The 18122-nt window shown below is 42.5% G+C and overlaps 1 protein-coding gene across 1 annotated transcript in view; it reads right to left on the bottom strand.

Annotated features, from left to right (window-relative positions):
- LOC311231666 (protocadherin-10-like) overlaps positions 1 to 13932 on the bottom strand; it is a 22601-nt gene extending 8669 nt beyond the window's left edge. The window contains exons 1-3 of the mRNA XM_084318294.1: positions 10852 to 13932; positions 9331 to 9389; positions 400 to 470 (exon numbers count right to left, since the gene is read on the bottom strand). Coding sequence (XP_084174420.1) covers positions 400 to 470; positions 9331 to 9389; positions 10852 to 13383 — 2662 coding nt within the window. The 5' untranslated portion in view covers positions 13384 to 13932. The remainder of the gene's footprint in view (positions 1 to 399; positions 471 to 9330; positions 9390 to 10851) is intronic.
- Between the last annotated feature and the right edge of the window lie 4190 nt (positions 13933 to 18122).

Raw genomic sequence — 18122 nt, 5'->3', positions numbered from 1 at the left:
TCCATCCAATGAGCAGAGGGAATGGCGGAAAACATTAGCTCCACGTCTGAATTTAGTTTATGGATATAGCTCCATTATACAGGAGTATGATCTCTATCTCTCTCTCTCTCTCTCTCTCTCTCTCTCTCTCTCTCTCTCTCTCTCTCTCCCTCTTTCTCTCCATCTGTCTCTCTCTCTTTTACTCTCTTTATCTGATTATATCTCACTATGTCTGTCTCTGTCTCTCTTTCTCTCTCCCTGTCTCTCTCTCTAAACACACACACATACTTCCCCTTCAGTCCACAGAGGGACTGTGTCTTCTACCACCGTTATTCATCTTGTCCTCTTCACCTCTAGAGAGGCTACAGGCAGGAAATGTCAATATTTGGACAGCAGAATCGTAGCATATAGCTTCCTTACACAGGTGGTCCAGTGGGACCATGATGAGCAAACCAGAGACCTCCCAGAGCCCAAGGTTGATGGAGATGACTCTGCCATATGCAGCGATGACAGGCAAAGTGATAGCGTTTCACTGTACGTTCAGAACTTTCAAGGCGGAGCAAATGCGTGCAAAATCAAGGAGGCGACCGGAGGGTGAGTGGGACGTGGCTTGCCCCCCCCCCCCCCCCCCCCCCCCCCCCGGAGGTCGTGCAAATTTAAAATGTTTCAACGTAAGCAAGAAATGTGCCTTCTGTGATGAATCCAACATGGACATTCTATTCACGATGAATATCAAATAGACTGCTATGAATGCTCTGTAGCATTGATACTAGGGGTGGGAATCGCCAGAGACCTCACGATACGATAATATCGCGATACTTGCGTCACAATGCGATAGTATCACGATACTAAATATATCGCGATACGCTGAAAATATTCAGATTTTTTTATTTTTTTTGCTCAAATTTAATTTATTACATTTTTTCAACTGCAAAGTAAAACTTTGTCAACATGTTTTATCTAATAAAATAAAGTTCAGTCTGTTCATCTCACTTCAATCATTTTTATTGCAGAACATGGTATTTTCTCAAGCGGACAGATGTAAACACTGTAATCTGTGTTGCATGTACCTGACAAACTGAACTGTTTGTATTACAGTCATATTCCATGTGTGTGTGTGGACTACTGTACTATTACAGGTATTGAAATGAACAATGCAACTTCCTTATACAATTTTTTTTTAATATTTTTCTTTTATGAATAATTTAATATCGATACTTGGCGTCCCTGTATCGATACAGTATCACCACGCAAAGTATCGCGATACTACTACGTATCGATTTTTCCCCCACCCCTAATTGATACTGTATATTTTGTAGAAGATAAATGTTCTGGTTTGTGTAAATGTTGACTATACCACTGATGACATCATATATATATTTAGTAGGTTAATAATAGGACTGTTCTGTTTTATGTAAATGTTGACTATACTACTGATAACATACATATATTTTGTTCTGGTTTATGTAAATGTTGACTATACTACTGATGACATACATATATTTAGTATGTTAATAATAGGAATGTTCTGGTTGATGTAAATGTTGACTATACTACTGATGACATACATATATTTAGTATGTTAATAATAGGAATGTTCTGGTTGATGTAAATGTTGACTATACTACTGATGACATCATACATATATTTAGTATGTAATAGAGATTGTGTCGTTTTTAAGACCCCCACCTACACTGTAAATGTAAAAAAGGATATATATATATATATATATTTTCAAACAAGCTTTTAGCATTGGCTTTTTTTCGTTTTTGTTGTTGAATTAGATAAGTGGGAGGGATTGAGTATTAAATAACAAGGTTATATAACTCCTATTTAGTTTAAAGAAATAGCTAATACAAAAAAATCACTTAACCACCAATGAACTTAATAGGAGTGACGTAAACATGATATTTGATATTCTCTTTCCTATTTACTTTTACATTTATAAAAAGCAGCCATTTATTTAGTTCATTCAACAACAAAAAACCCAATGCAAAAAGTGTATGGAACTATACATACCCCTGCTGGCCTGATATCAAAACTATCCCCATTATAACTGCCAACGTTCTCAACTAAGAAAACTTAGCAGGGGAAGTGGACTGCCCACTCTGCTGAAAGGAGAAAAACAAAGTTCATTACAGCACACCTAAGCACACCTGAGATGAATGTCGTCGGAGCAAAGGACCTGATTGAGAACTCATCATCGATCTTTTCTTTGTGCTCCATTCTCTTCAATGCAATAGGCTCATAGCCTTGGTCTTGTTTCTTTGTGGCATCACATTGAGAGAGTTAGCACATAGAGAATAGCCGAGTACACCATTAACCCTCTTGACTTGTTTTCAACTGCATGGCCCTCTTGTGTGTTCCAGGCGCCTTGATGTAATGCTTTCACAGAGCTCAAAGTCTACAGTACAATGCACCTTGTTACTGTATCTTTTCATGGACGATGCAAGGGGACCAAAAATAGCAAAGTTAGCAAAGTAGTCTGTAGTGAGCCTTGACATTGGCTAATAAAATGAAAGTAATAAAATAACTGTCCTAAAGAAATAGATCACAGGCCGAATTCCTATACAGTACATGTCAACTGAGGAAAGGAAAGTTCTTGCCTTGAGCCATGTCCATAATACCAGTTTGCAGGGTTAGTATCACAGTACGTGGCTTTTGGCATGAGGCTTGGTATTACAGCCATGTGAGATACGGACTGTCTGGAACAGATGTTCTGTTGTGTTCTCTCCCTAGCCAGAGTGGTTGCAGTGTGTACGTTGCTAGCAGATAAAGCCAGCTCAGCTCTCCCTGGGTTTCAACAGGGATGTCCATCGCTCTCTCTGCTCATGCCTCACTTTTAAAAATAGATGGCCGAGGCCTTGTCTGAGGAAGCGAGAGTTCACCTCTTTGACTCTCTCTGACGTTTCAGCTCACTCTTGGTCTATTAACCTGAGGTAAATAGAATGGAGGGAAGCTTGGTGGATGGTATTCATCTGTCTCAGGGTTGCTACTTTCAAGTCAATACACTGACAAAGTGAATGTGCTGAAAATAGCACATTGAGGATAACCCTCTTGTTCTGGCTGTACTTGGAAGAAACCACACACCACACTGGTCTCCCAGGTTCAGGGTACCTGCTGCAGTGCAGGCCCATTTATTTTCTGGCAATTTCAACAGAACTATAATTAGATGGCAAAGAAAACAGGAAGTGCTGCACTGGGTCAAAAAATATAATGATAGTAATGATTGATGTATAATTAGATTGATGCGGTAATCTACCTCCTCAACTCCAGCCCACCAACCCTGTCGCCATTAAGTGAGGGAGAAGCGGAGATTGTCTACTGCTACTGATATATAAATAAATCATGACACATAAAATACAACAATAATAATAATTGGCTCAACCAAAATAAAACTCAATCATATAGTTTACAACAGTGCTAATATTCACTGCTCAACATAACATTTCCTGAACCCATTTTGTACCGATTTGAAATTAATAAACTCGCTATGCATCACAGAAAAACTGCACTCAGCAAAATCAACATACCTGGAAATTTCAACAGGAATATAAAGTACAATTAGACAGCGCAGTCATCTACCGCTCAACTCCAGAGAAATGCAACCGAACGTTAGCTAACAGAGAACATTGGCAGCCATTAGCTTCAGTAAACGTTCTGTCCGACAAGGGGCTTGTCAAGCATGCAATGTTCGCGAAGAAACACTGCGAAAAGTAGTATAGCATGGGAAAATGTTGTGCATACATTTCTACATCGATTGCCATAGCCAGATTGCACCTTGAACAGTTGTATAAGACTTTTTAACCATAACTGGAGTGAGATCTACAAAACAACATACCAACTCTACCGCCGTCATGCGAGAAAGGGACAGAGGTTGTATTGCATGAAACACGTGACCACCATCACCACTAGGAGGTGCTAAGTGAACAATGCCAGGTTTTAATACGGGGAACACAAAATAAACGTATTACATTAAGAACAATAATACAATATATTTTGCCAAATAAGTTCTTATCTATGTTACATAGACAAATCATTAAGAATACCCGTTGTTATTGTAAGCATACAGTTTCAATTCAGCTTGTGAATGCACTCCATCTAACCATACCGAGGAGAGTTCAAGTGTAAGAGTTCAGTTAACTGGCCGATGAAATGCCTTCATCTGAGATTTCTGAGAGGCACTGAACTGAAACCAAAATGGACAAGCAAACAAGTCAATCAAAAATAATTACAAGTCAGTAAAAAATGTGATTACTCACTTCCACTTTCCACCAAAAACACCAGTCCCTCTCATTTCCTCAGAGATATGAGCAGCAGCAGCGACCAAGCAGTGACCAAGCTCACAGTGAGGGGCCTTCACAAGCCTGTGTTAAATTCCTCCGACAGCTCACTGACGTAACAAACCGCAACACGCCGGCCATCACTAATTAATAATCAGCCATCTAATACGCCGTTGCCACAGTGATTTAATTGTCTCATTTGTCACGGCTGTTGTTCACCCCGAAACAAACGTTGGGATAATGATCATTTGAAATATAAAAACCACTCCACCACCTCCTCCTCCAATGGGGAATTGCACGTCTCCACTAGGGGTGCACCGATATATCGGTTGTGTATCGGTGTCGGCCGATAAGTGCCTTGTTGACTGCCATCGGAGGCGATAAGCTCAAATGTGCCGATGGCAGTAGCCGATAAATATCCATACATTTGTGTTGCGTCAATCTGGTCCACACATTCAAACTTTGAAAAAGTTTCAGTCAAGCGACCTGCACAACACCGCCCCCACACACACACGCTACTGCATCAAAGTTACTACTTATGATTAACAAAGGCATTCGTTTTGTGGCATTAACGTTATATAGTTACACGTTCAATAACATCAGCATATTTACCCGAACATAGCAAGCATTACTCATTCATATCTCAGTTCCTTCCTTTGCTCAGAGAGCCCGTACTGAATTGTACCCATTCTGCAATCCGTTAATAAAGTTTTCAATCAGACAAATGTATAGAAAAGCTTTTATTATAACATTCGTTGCAGTAAAATCATTATGCCTCGTTTAGTACTCCTGTGGAGCGCTGGTAATCTACTCGTGGGCCACGGGGAGCTAACTTTATTAGCTTTGTTGTTGAGCTCTCGTCAAAATCAATGGCGGACATCCCGGAAGTAAAAAACTAATAAGCGATTGCCGATTGGTGGCAAGAACAGCAGAGGCGGGTGCAAGCATTGTGCCGTAATTGGCAGAATCGACTGTCAATCAAAATTGTTCTGTTGCATCGCTTTGGTTGAGAGATAGTGCTCTCTTATTAAAACTAATAAACAAGTCTTGAGCAAGACAAGTTAGTCTGTTATGAAAGCCAGTGAGTATTGTATGACTCAGACTTCAGCAATAATCATGACTCATGAGCATTATCAAATAAAAACACACATGGCATGGTGGAATTAATACCATAAACATATTTCTTGATGTTTCCTTTTTTAAGTAAGTAAAGAGGCCTATGTTCATATCGGTGCGCACAATTTGTAACACAAAAAGAGAGACGTGTAGCCTATTTATTTATTTATTTAATATTTTATTTATTCATTTTATTATTATTATTTTATTTGTTGCCATGCCTAAAATAATAGTCAAGCATAGGGCTAAAACATTTTCATAAACAATAATATAATTTTTTGTTATATGGTTATAATAAAAGCGTCTCTATACATTTGTCTGATTGATTGATTGATTGAAAACTTTATTAACAGATTGCAGAATGGGTACAATACAGTACAGCTCAGTGGACTGGAGGATGAAGACCAGAAAAAGACTTTTGCTTTTTTACATAAGGGTCCTCCATTTTCAATTCATCAAAACATTTAGAGACATACAAATATACAGTAGTTTCATAGAAAAAATATATATATATATTATATAAAAAATAAAAATAAAGTATAATTTTTATTACATTTTTGCCACAAATATCGGTATGGGTATCGGCCGATTGTGTTAGTTGAACAATCGGTATCGGTGGCAAATTTTCATATCGGTGCATCCCTAGTCTCCACTAAGGTGTCAAAGACTTTCCACGATGAATATTTGATGCTCTCCTCTCTCTCTCTTTTATCTGTCACCTTGTGTATTGCTCTCACTCTGCAAGCCCCCCCCCCCTGTCAGGATGATGAGGGGGAATAATGAGGAGAACAGCTTCTAATTTGAATCAAACGACCTAAAGAAAACTGAAAAGGTTCAAATCAATCATCAAGTCGATCAAACCGTGCACCGCCTTTTAGTTCTAAACCAGACTCCAAAGGTAGGGCTTTGAAAAACATATATATATATATGTATTTTTATTTATTTCTCTTATATATATCCAGTGGTACGACCCAAGCCTCCCTGGCGCTGTCCCTTTGACTTGGAATCACGTCACAAGACTTTTTCCCCCCAAAGTGTCAGGCAAGCGGTCGAGCAGGAAGCTCCAGGCAGGTGTGGTTGATGATATGCCAACTGGAACATGCTTTTCCCTTGATTTGAAATATTCCGAGGTGCACCAAAGGGGAGGGTATGTGTTGCACGCGGCCTCATGAGGAATCCTTGCTCCTAACCTTCCTTTGATAATTGCTATGCAAAGGTTCTGGAAATGAATTACTGATCAGCCGAGTGTTGCCGAGAGAGCTAACGTGTGGGGGAGACAGAATGAAGGATGAGACCCCGCCTCGAGCCCTGCACACGCACGCACACAACACACACACAACACACACAGACACACACTCACATAATACTACCGAAATGCCTGCAAAATAACGTGCAGCCTATACAGAGCCAGGTATACACAACATGCATACTAGTTTATCACCCATAACCCACTGTAGCAGCTTTGTTTTCAGATACACATCTTGAACATGCACACACGCACATACATATTTATACTAGTGCTGTCAATCGATTAAAATATTTAATCGCGATTAATCGCATGATTGTCCATAGTTAACTCGCGATTAATCGCAAATTAATCGCATTTCTTTTTTTTCTACCTTAAACAGATCTTTTTCAAGTTCCAAGTTTGAATACTCTTATCAACATGAGAGTCAACAAATGATTGCTTTATGCAGCCATTTAACACAAAAGGATGTCCCTCATGCATTGCAAATTTGCATCAAGTGATGCACAAAATAACTTAAAAGAAAATAATAATTTAAAACAATGAATAAAGTGTGCATGAAATAATAGGGGGAAGAAAACGTTAGGAACTTGTTACATTCACCCACACAAGGGCTGAGTAATCACACACCCCCCTCTCTCTCTCACACACACACTCTTCCAGCTCTCTTTTTCTCTTGCCCCTTCCTCATCTCTATCACCCCCCTCTCTCTCTATATATCTCTCACACACACACACACACACACACACACACACACACACACACACACACACACACACACACACACACACACACACACACACACACACACACACACACACACACACACACACACACACACACACACACACACATACAGTGAAACAGACATAGGCTACGCCTAAATATAAATAAATGCACCAAAATTTGGTAATAGTATACCTTTCTACACAAGGACACACACATATACCAAGTGCCTGGTTGTGTTTACCGAAGCTTGTGAAACTCAAGTGCCTCTCTCTCCAAAACACCAAACGTGTGATACGGCCTCCCACTGAGCTGTAAGCTGTTCTCTTCTAAATTCAACACAAGAAAACAAATGTTCAGCACCCCGTACACATGCTGCTCCACCACAGGACCAACTGGGAATGTCCTCACGGGCCAGGGCCAACGGAACATGTTCACAGCACAAGGTGGACAGGTTGTACCATCCGTTTCTATTTTCACAGCCACACCCCTGCTGTCCAAATTCCTCTCTCGAGGGACATGCAGGGAGTCACAGCCGTGTTCCATATGACCAAATGGAATCACCAAAATAAAAATTTGAAAAGAAGTCTATGAACGCCAGGCGATGAGGACAACAATGCCAGAAATATAGAATATATTATATATATTCATATATTTTCATATATTCTGGTTTATATACTGTATATTCCTGCTTATACACACTGTATACTGTATCTATATCTGTATGTATCCTGTTCCTACTCTTATTGGTGTACACTGACTGTACATAATAATACTGTACACATACATCAGATAAGCATATTACTCAGTAGCTGTATATACTGTATCTATATCTGTATCCCATTCCTACTCTTATTGGTGTACACACTGTACATAATAATACTGTACATACATCAGATAAGCATATTACTCAGTAGCTTCATTATATATTCCATATAATCACTTACACTGTATATTCACACTGTATATATCTTTCAAAATACTGTTATTTGGTTTTATTTCTTCTAAAATATATTTTCATGTAACTCAACCCAATCAACCCGATGCTGCTCTACTAATCTATATTGTGAATTTCAATCACAATAGCTTCAAGAGGAAACAATTTCACAAATACATATAAAGAAATAATACAAATAAAGAAAAAGAAAGTTGGGTTAACTGAGTTTAGGCAAGTTTACCCTCCTCCACCACATCTTCATCCCAACTACGCCTGTCCCATGTCCTGTGCTGTAATACGTTCACACTACTCATTAAACTCTTCTAAGTCACAATGCGTGTAGTGTATTTAAACATCCTTGCTGATGTGTATTTCATCAACAAAGGAATTAGCGATAAAGACAACCGTGTGCCTTGCCTGAACTCCTTCCAGGGCTGTGTTTGCAGTCTGACCTTCTCAGCTCATCTGGTCGGCGGGGTTCGAGCAGCAGGCAAACCAGTGCACTGGAGCTCCCTTTTGCTTTGGTTGGTTAATAATGTCAAACACCATGGAGCTCGATCAGGACCATTCGGTCCTTCTGCGCCTATCTAATCTGTTCCATTTGTATTCCCAAGGCTGAGATGATATTTGGCAGGCTTCTGTCTAGACGAGGCTCCAGCGTGGGCAGTGCAACGCTCCCTCTGAAGGAAAGGGCAACTCAATATGAAATGAGATTTGGTATGGTCCTGCTTTTTGTCTGGCTCCACTGTGATCAATAAACAGCTACTAACGTAATAGAATGTTAAAAAGAACACGAGAGCGTTTTGCGATAAGATCCAAAGTCTTGTCTTAGAAACAAAGAATTCCACCCCAATGTAAACATTACAAATCACAATAAGGGCAGGTAAAATAGACTAGATGCTGCAGTGTGTGTGTGTGTGTGTGTGTGTGTGTGTGTGTGTGTGTGTGTGTGTGTGTGTGTGTGTGTGTGTGTGTGCGCGCGTGCGTGCGTGCGTGCGCGCGCATGTGTGTGTGCGTGCGCGTGTGCGTACGTGTGTCCTTACCTATTGACACGTCTCGGTCTGTCCACCAGGTAGCTGAGTTCCGCTCGTTGGTGTTTTGTCTGTAAAACAAAACAAACATGTTTACTTCTTCCAATATCATGCAAAATGGCCAGATCAATAAAAGATAACAGGAAGCCAAAGGGCTCCAGGTATGACAGCCTCTACAATACATATTTTACACGTTGTTGTGGTCGGTGATAATTGTGGATGTGAATATGACTCATTGATCACCGGTCATAATATCATGTCCAATGATCAATGAGTCATATTCACGTCCACACTTATCATGTCCAATGATCAATGAGTCATATTCACGTCCACACTTATCACCGACCACAACAACGATCGGTTATCCAATTGAAACGGCCTATTTGATAAATGAATGTGAATGGGTAGCATACTAAGAAGGGGTACTGATGCATACTAAGCAGGCGGCGAGGGTTACTGCGAAGTGTGGTATGGCGCAGGGTATTGACTGCACTCAGTGAGTGAGTGGTGGAGGAGAGATGAGGAGAGAGTGGGTTAGGGAGGCAATGCGTAAATGATTGAGCCGCCCGGTGCTGAAACTGAACAACCTTTGTTCGCGGCGCTGCTGTGACGGGCCGTGCGCGGCATACTTAACGTACCACGCAGGCCAACACTGACTAACCTGACTGACTGCTTCTCTGTCCTCCACTCTGAACCGTGTTGCAATCAACAGAACGCTCTCTTCCGCAACCCCCCGAGCAGAAGGTGTGTGTGTGTGTGTGTGTGAGTGCGTATCCTTGTGTGTATGCTTGTGCGTGTGTGTCAAATTAATATCTTACACAGCCCATCAATGACTAAAAAAATATATATGATGCATGAACAAATTCCTTGGTTGTAGGCATAAAAGGCTACTAATCTGAATGATGGATTGACTGAATAATGGATCTATAGTGAATATAATGAGTGATTTAGTTATGATCCCATGGGTTCCGTGATTATTGGGCTGTATCACACAATCGTCAGCTCTGGCCGCAAATTAATTTATGAACATTATTCACCAACTGCAATATGGTTGGCCTAAATCGAATGGTTGAAGTCAATGCGCAGGGTCAATATTTTGGAACTAACTAAATGAAACATACAGTTGATAGTCATTGTCTTCGAGCAGACGATTAACGGTCTATTACACATGACATAGACAGTCCATTGCACACAGACAGTAAAGGGCCACATGAGATTTAACTAGTGCCATTACCAATCAGCATTACGCATGACTGAGATGAAGGGCTTGCCAAGCTCCAACAGACACTGCGCTACAGGTTTCCCACTGTATTGTCCAATAATAATTTCAATGAATTCCAATAATAATCATAATAATAATAATCATAATGATAATAATAATACTAATATTGTGTGTGTGTGTGTATATATATATATTATTTTTTTTATTTTATTGTTTACATCAACTCAATGTGAAGCTAAGTCGTAGGCCGTTCTACACCTCTAAAACGTTGGTTGGAGACAAACAGGCTTTATTATATGGGCTTCTCTCACCTCGTTAGACAGAATACTGCCATTGGATATGATGTCCGGTTGTTGGTCACTGTAGCCCGTAACTATGGCCCCGCAGGGGTTGGTGTGATCCGTGTCGGTGTTGCGTGAGGGGCTGCACGGTTTCAGGAACATGAGATCGGTTTTGGCAGACTCTGGTGTCAGACACACCTGGTAGCAGTAGGAGTTTTGGTTCTGGTGGTGGTGCGAACCGAATCCTCCCACGCCACCCACGCCAGACTCCTCCACGGGCACCTGCCCCACGGGCCCGACCCCTGACGTCACGTTGGTGCTCTGGACCAGCATGATGTCGGATTTACTCAGCTTCTTCTGCTTCCGGATGCGCGCCTGTCTGCTGCAGCACGCGCTACAACACAGGCAGCAGTCACCAGACATTAGGCATGTGTACAGGTTAAGCTTCTTGTCCTTCTGGCATCGCACGGCCAGGACAATCATGGCCAGGAAGAAGATGAAGGAAACAGACCCCAGGGCAATAATGAGAATGAGTGTGAGGTCCAGGGAGGTTTCCTTGGACTTGGAGACCGGGCCGGGGCCCGTAATCACGCTGTCGACCAGGACGACACTGACGCTGGCCGATGAGGAAAGAGGGGGCTGGCCATGGTCCCTCACCTCAATCAGGAGGTCATAGAACCCCTGGGGGTCACGTTTGGGGGAGACCCTCCTCGCAGTCCTGAGCTCCCCCGTTCGCCAGTCCATGCGGAACATGCCCATCTCGTTGCCCCTCAGGATGCTGTAGGACAGGCGTGCGTTCTCGCCATCATCAGAGTCCATGGCCACGATGCGCGTCACCAGGTAGCCAGGCTCTGCGGAACGTGGCAGGTGCTCCTTTGCCGTGCCATTTTTACCGATGGGGGCGATCACGCTGGGTGCGTTGTCGTTTTGGTCAACGATTATAACGTTTACAGTAGTGTTGGAAAATAGCTCAGGGGTGCCCGAGTCCTTAGCCTGGACCATAAAGCTAAACTCCTTAAGCTGTTCATAGTCAAATGAGCGCAGTGCGTAAAGGTAGCCAGTGTCCTGGTTGATTGACACGTAGGTGTCAACAGACATGCCCTGTATATCACACTCCAATATGGAGTAGGTAATGAGGGCGTTCTGTCCTACATCAGGGTCCAGGGCGCTCACGGCGTGAATGAAAGCACCGGGCACGTTATTCTCTGTCACGTACACATCATACACAGCCTGGGTGAAACGGGGAGCGTTGTCGTTCTCGTCTGAGACGTGCACTTTAATGGATTTGCTAGTGGCAAGCGAGGGCTGCCCCTTGTCTTTGGCCACCACAGTGATGGTGTATGAGTCTGTGCCTTCTCTGTCCAGCGGTCCGTCTGTCACTATAGTGTAATAGTTTTTAAACGATGATTTGAGCTTGAAAGGAACGTCTCCCAATATTTCACAGCTAATTTGGCCGTTGTCGCCCGAGTCCCGGTCTGAAACGCTGAACAGCGCTATGACTGTGCCCGGGGCGTCCTGCTCGCTCACAGACTCGGTCACGGTGCTGAAACCGATCTCAGGTGTGTTGTCGTTCACGTCCACGAGCTTCACCAGCACTTTGCAGTGCGCGGGGACCGCGTTCGCCCCGAGGTCTTTTGCCTGGACATAAATCTGATGCGTATTGCTCTCCTCGTAGTCCACCTCACCTGCTACTTCTATTCTCCCCGTCCTGGAATCTATATTGAATAAGTCTTTTATCCGTGGCGCGTTATGGTTGCTGAAAGAATAAACGATCTCCCCGTTCTGACCCTCGTCAACATCAGTTGCGTTGAGCTGAATGACCAGAGTGCCAACAGGAGAATTTTCCCGTAGGTTTACCGTGTACACCGACTGGTCAAAGGTGGGTGCGTTATCGTTTGAATCCAAAACTTTGACGACCAGGAGAGCCGTGCCGGTCCGCTGTGGAATCCCCCCGTCCACCGCCGTCAGCACGTAGCGGTGCACCGCCTGCTGCTCCCGGTCTAACGGCTTCTCCAGCACCAGCTCGGCGAACTTGTTTCCGTCGCTCTGCGTCTGAACATCCAAATAAAAGTAGTTATTGTTCGTTATAGCATAGGTGCTGAGCGCGTTCGTACCCACGTCCGGGTCGAACGCGTTCTCCACCGGGAAACGGGTGCCGGGAATGGCACTCTCTGATATTTCCACGGAAATGTCCGTCTCGGGGAAACCGGGCGGATTGTCATTGATATCCATCACCTCGATTTCCACCCGAAACAGCTCGAGTGGGTTCTCCAGGAACACCTCCAGGTGCAGTAGGCACGGAGTGGTCTGCTTACAGATCTCCTCCCGGTCGATCTGCTCTTTAACAAGGAGCGCGCCGTTTTCTAGGTTCACCTCCAGATACGGCGTCCGGGAACTTGGCACCGTCTGAAAGCGGCGGGCAGAAAGTTTGGTAATGTCCAGCCCTAAATCCTCTGCAATATTCCCAACCACAGATCCGGGATCCTGCTCCTCTGGAACGGAGTAATGTAGCTGGGAGACCGCCCCATCCAGGATGGAGAGTAGGAGCACTAACCAAATCATTTCCGATCTCCCTCTCTCAAAGTGCACTTGGAGTCGAAAATAATAATGGATTTGTATTATTCCCTTTTACTACCAGAAACAATCATCTCCTGTCTCATCTGTCCGTAAAAAGGCAATGGAATAAACGTTCAAGGCAAGGCTGCCCAAATCGGAAAATCCTCTCCCCTGTGTTATTATGTCAGTGGGACATTGTGTCGTTTCAGTCGTGGGAAGCGCAGCCATTTGATCCAAGCGTCTCTGTTTTAATCAATTCTGCCCCGGTCCGCGAGTGTTGGCGTCAGAGCAAACATTGCAGGATATAGAGCCACGACGCAGCCAACACTCCGTGTGCACTGAACAGACGGTCCCTTCACAAAAAAGTCACAAACAGAATAGGGAAATCCACACGAGAAGAAAAAAAACAAAAGAATCCGGCAAAGCAGTGCACCATGTAACACAGTGGAATGATCAAATGCTACGTGGAGCCTAAGTAAAGAGTGCAGAATAAGAGGGCTGTCTCTATATATTATCTCTCTCTTTGCGTGTGTAATCACTGCGTTTAAGCGCTCAAAGCGGGTGATGCTCTCAGCTCGGCTTCTGTAAGGCGAGTGTGGGGAGCGGGCTTGGTTTTGCGCACAGCTCCTCTTCCCACCAGCCAATGGTATCCGCATACACCGGGCGCGATGGCACCTGATTGGGGCTTTGCAACGCCAGCAAGAGCGCGCACATCGGACCCTTATAATAATACAACCAGTATTCCGCCGCGCTACTCTCTCATCTCTAGACCCAGTTATATCAGGGACATTAAATGTTTTACACTCCTCCTAGTGAATAATAATGAAAAATAAATGTAAAAAAAAATCTAACTGTGGTGGGTGACCATATCGAATAAGTGAAGCACACGTGTGTACAATATCGTCAGTCAGGGTACATACACGCTTGTGGCGGGTGTTTCAAGAGCTGATCACCATATGGTGCTGATTTCTTCAATATGATTAATGGACATTCAAATAAAGACCCCGTCCACACGTATATGGATATTTTCATCCATAGCATGCATTTTCTCTGCAATCAGGACCACAGAGAGGTCCCTGTAGGGCGGATGTAGCCTGCCACTAGGTCAGTTCATGTGATGTGAGTGTTGTGTTGTTGTGGACGGAGTGATTTTCGAAAAGCACCGCTGGTGTGGACAGGATTTCCTTTTTTAAACGGAGCGGTGAGAAAATGTGTTTTTAGAAATATCCACGTGTGGACTTGGCCTAAATAATGGCCCCGGTGGGAAAGGGACGACGGATTGGCCTTGATAGAATTATTTCAAGTTGTATACAGAAGGTCAATGCATATAGGCTACAAGTTAAAGCATTAATCAAGAACGGCCACCTGAGGACCACCAGACATAAAAAAAAAAAAAGGCCCTGCAAGTAAAGACAATTAGTGAGCAATACCCCACAACAGAGGAGACCAAGACCAATTGGTTTAGAAGCAGCCCTCATTCTTATAATGTTCCTGAATTTATTAATTTCCATACTCTTGTTTAGAAGTTAACGTTATTATGATAGAAGGCAGAAGGGTAAAGCAAGGATCACACATGACATGAGTTCGTTTAATTCAGTGAAATGAACCGTCATACATTATGCGTGTACGTGTTGATAATAGCCTATCCCATTAGTCCTCCTTATCGTCACTCTTTCATCATTAACCCTCTCACATACCGACCTTAAAACATTAGCTAATGCAATTGCATCATGCACTAATTTAATTCACACATCTAATTAATATGCAGAAAAAATGGTTAAGAGAAAATAGTGTGGCATCAAACTACTTGCAAACCCATTCGGAGGATGATGACAAATAGATGAAAAGGGCGTAATTGAAGCTAATTAGCAAACATCTGTAATTGCACATTTAATAGCGTATTGGTAACACAAACAGACGTGCCCATTGTGCATGCGGTGGATTAAACAGTGGCTAGTAGTATTACGTCGGATATGATTCTACATCTCTACACGTCACAAAAAAAAACTAAGAGGAGACGTTAGATGAATTTCCATCCATGTCTGAGCTCGAGCTGTGTGACTGAATCGAGATGACGGGATCTCATTGCCGCTGCTGTTGAAACAGAGCGCAGCCAGAATGGATGGAGGCTCCCCTCTTTCTTTGAGCGTTTTGGAGACCAATGTCGCCCCCTAGCGAGGGGTGACAGTATTCAGCTTACGATTCCGGGAGGAGGCTTGGGGAGGACTGCAGAAGTTAGAACAGACACTGGTCTTAGATCTGTTTTGTGTCTCTCATTCTCATTGATGAGGTCAGGAATGTTGGGAGAAATCTGCCCACTATTTGTGCCGTTTTAAGGCGCTATTACTCAATCGTTTTTCATTAACAAGGACCATATCAACCGTTATTATCCTTTCGATGCGAGAGCATGTATAATTTAGTGCCTCTGAAGTGACAAATTATGTCATAACTAATCTTGATGCAAAGGTCTGACTGGATAAGGACAGAGAGCAGGAAAGGTGACGACGGAGGCTCAACTGGCCATTAATACTTAATGTTATGAACAAAAAAGGCAATTAAGATATCATTAAGAGAGTTAGTACCCTTGGGATATGCCTACAGCCTGTTGCAGAACCCCATATCAACCACGTTTAAAACTGTAGTGCAATGACTGCAATATAATTGAGTTGTGGCCCAGTAACAAACTATGGAGAACATACAGGTGTATTCAATATGTCAATGCAATGACTTGACCTCCATCCCAAGATACAAAAAAGAGGGGAACAATTATAATATTGTTTACATTCTTACTATTCCTAATGTAAGCCAGTATAGGAAATGTATATGAGGGAAAAGGGGGAGAAATAGCCCCTATCAATCAAATCCTGCCCCAAAATATTACAGCGACAAGGGACAAAAATGGCCACCATAATACTCCGATCTGGTATTTGAATGTATAGTGATATCTCTCAAAAAGTATACATCTCAGCTGTGTTTCAATAAATTAATAATATATAAATTGCAAATTTCACAAGATGTGTGTAAATCACATCGCTAGTCATGAGCATAATGCATTTAGAGCATGGGGGAAGTGCCTTGACCAGGTTGGATGTGCATGCTCTACCTTTACATACCAAAGCAGCATCAGGACTAGAAGGCAGCAATAGACTAGAATACAATATGACACAAAGCATTAAAAGTAACCTCTGGACTTGAACTATGCTGCACTGTTTCCATGTCCCCTACCACTGCACTTTTTACAGTCTTATTGTTGTCTCACTGTTCTGTCCTGTCTTGCACTTTACTTATAATTATTTATTTACTGTTGTATTGTTCTAAACTGTGAAACGCATGCACTGTAAACGTCAAATCACGTTCCATTTGTACTGCAATATGGTGAATAAAGTAATCTGAATCTGAATCTGAATCAATGTTGAGATACTACAATAGATGGGAATACAATCTGACACAAAGCATCAAAACCACAATGTGCTGTATTATCCATTGCATAATGCAAACAAATGCACTTGAGATAGTTCAACGAAGATATATAGAGAGTGAATGTATTAATTAATGCATCACTGTAATAGTTCATTAGTTTGACTGATAGCTGAGTGTAGCAGTAATACTGCCAGGGTCAGGGGCTCAAGTCCCAGGGGGGCCCAGCCGGCCCACTCATAGTTAATACTAATACTAATACACTCACTCGGAGGCACATGGATATATGTTTCTACCCACCACGGCTCTTTCTCTCCTCGTAGCCAATATGGTTTATTAGTGAACTTTGCTTTAAATTCCAGGCAAGATCTTTTTTTCCGATATAAAGCGGACATGCTGATAGGTGGCTATGGGCATAAATAAGCAACCCCCCTTGGTGTTGCTGGTTGGACCCAAGTACTTAAAAGAACACGCCAACATTATGGGAAATGCACTTACCGTCTTCTCCAGAGTCAGACAAGAAGATAGATACCAATTCCATCTCTGTGTGTTCAGTAGAAAGCCTGATATTGGCATGTTCCTTTTACGTGCAACTATATGCAACAATGGAAATACGTTTTTGAAAATGTATTGTGTTATCCTCAATTACATTTGTCAAATGCATGCATGACTCTTGGTTGTGCATTTAACTATTGCTTATTTAAATAATTAAACTAAACAAAAATAAAGCCCCTGCAGTTAACCAAATATCCATACTTACAACACAGTGTTTACATGGATTTTACCACCTGGCGGAAGTTGTGTTTGCACACCTGTATTATTATTCCATGGCTTCAATTCAACAGTTTTTCTACAATATCTTCAAAAAACAATCTACAAAAAACACTCTTTGATAAAGTATCAAAAGATGTAGGCATGGGGCGCCCCAGTGGCAAACCACATAACACGCTGAGTCGCGGCACGGCCGACCCGGGTTCGATTCCCGGACCTGTTGTTATTTGCCGAATGTCTTCCCCCCACTCTGTCTCTCGTTCCTCCTCTCTCTCTCTCTACTGGACTGCCCAGTAGCAAAAAGCGATAAACGCAAAAAAAATATATATATATAAAAAAAAAAAAAAAAAAAAAAAAGATGTAGGCATGTCCCACGACAGTGACAAAATTAAATGGCTATTTGATAACCACGTGCAATATCTAACTATATATCCATAAGGCTTGGAACATAAGGAAACGAGTAAAAATTTAATATATAGGGCATCATACAGTACAAAGCATAATTATCTCCACACCCAAGTCTATGTATAAAAAAGCTCACCCCCCCCCCCCTCTCT

This window comes from Notolepis coatsorum, assembly GCF_963971535.1.
Source record: "Notolepis coatsorum genome assembly, chromosome: 7".
Classification (NCBI taxonomy): domain Eukaryota; kingdom Metazoa; phylum Chordata; class Actinopteri; order Aulopiformes; family Paralepididae; genus Notolepis; species Notolepis coatsorum.
The sequence above is the reverse complement of the archived record's forward strand: the minus strand, read 5'-3'. Positions and strand labels throughout refer to the sequence as shown.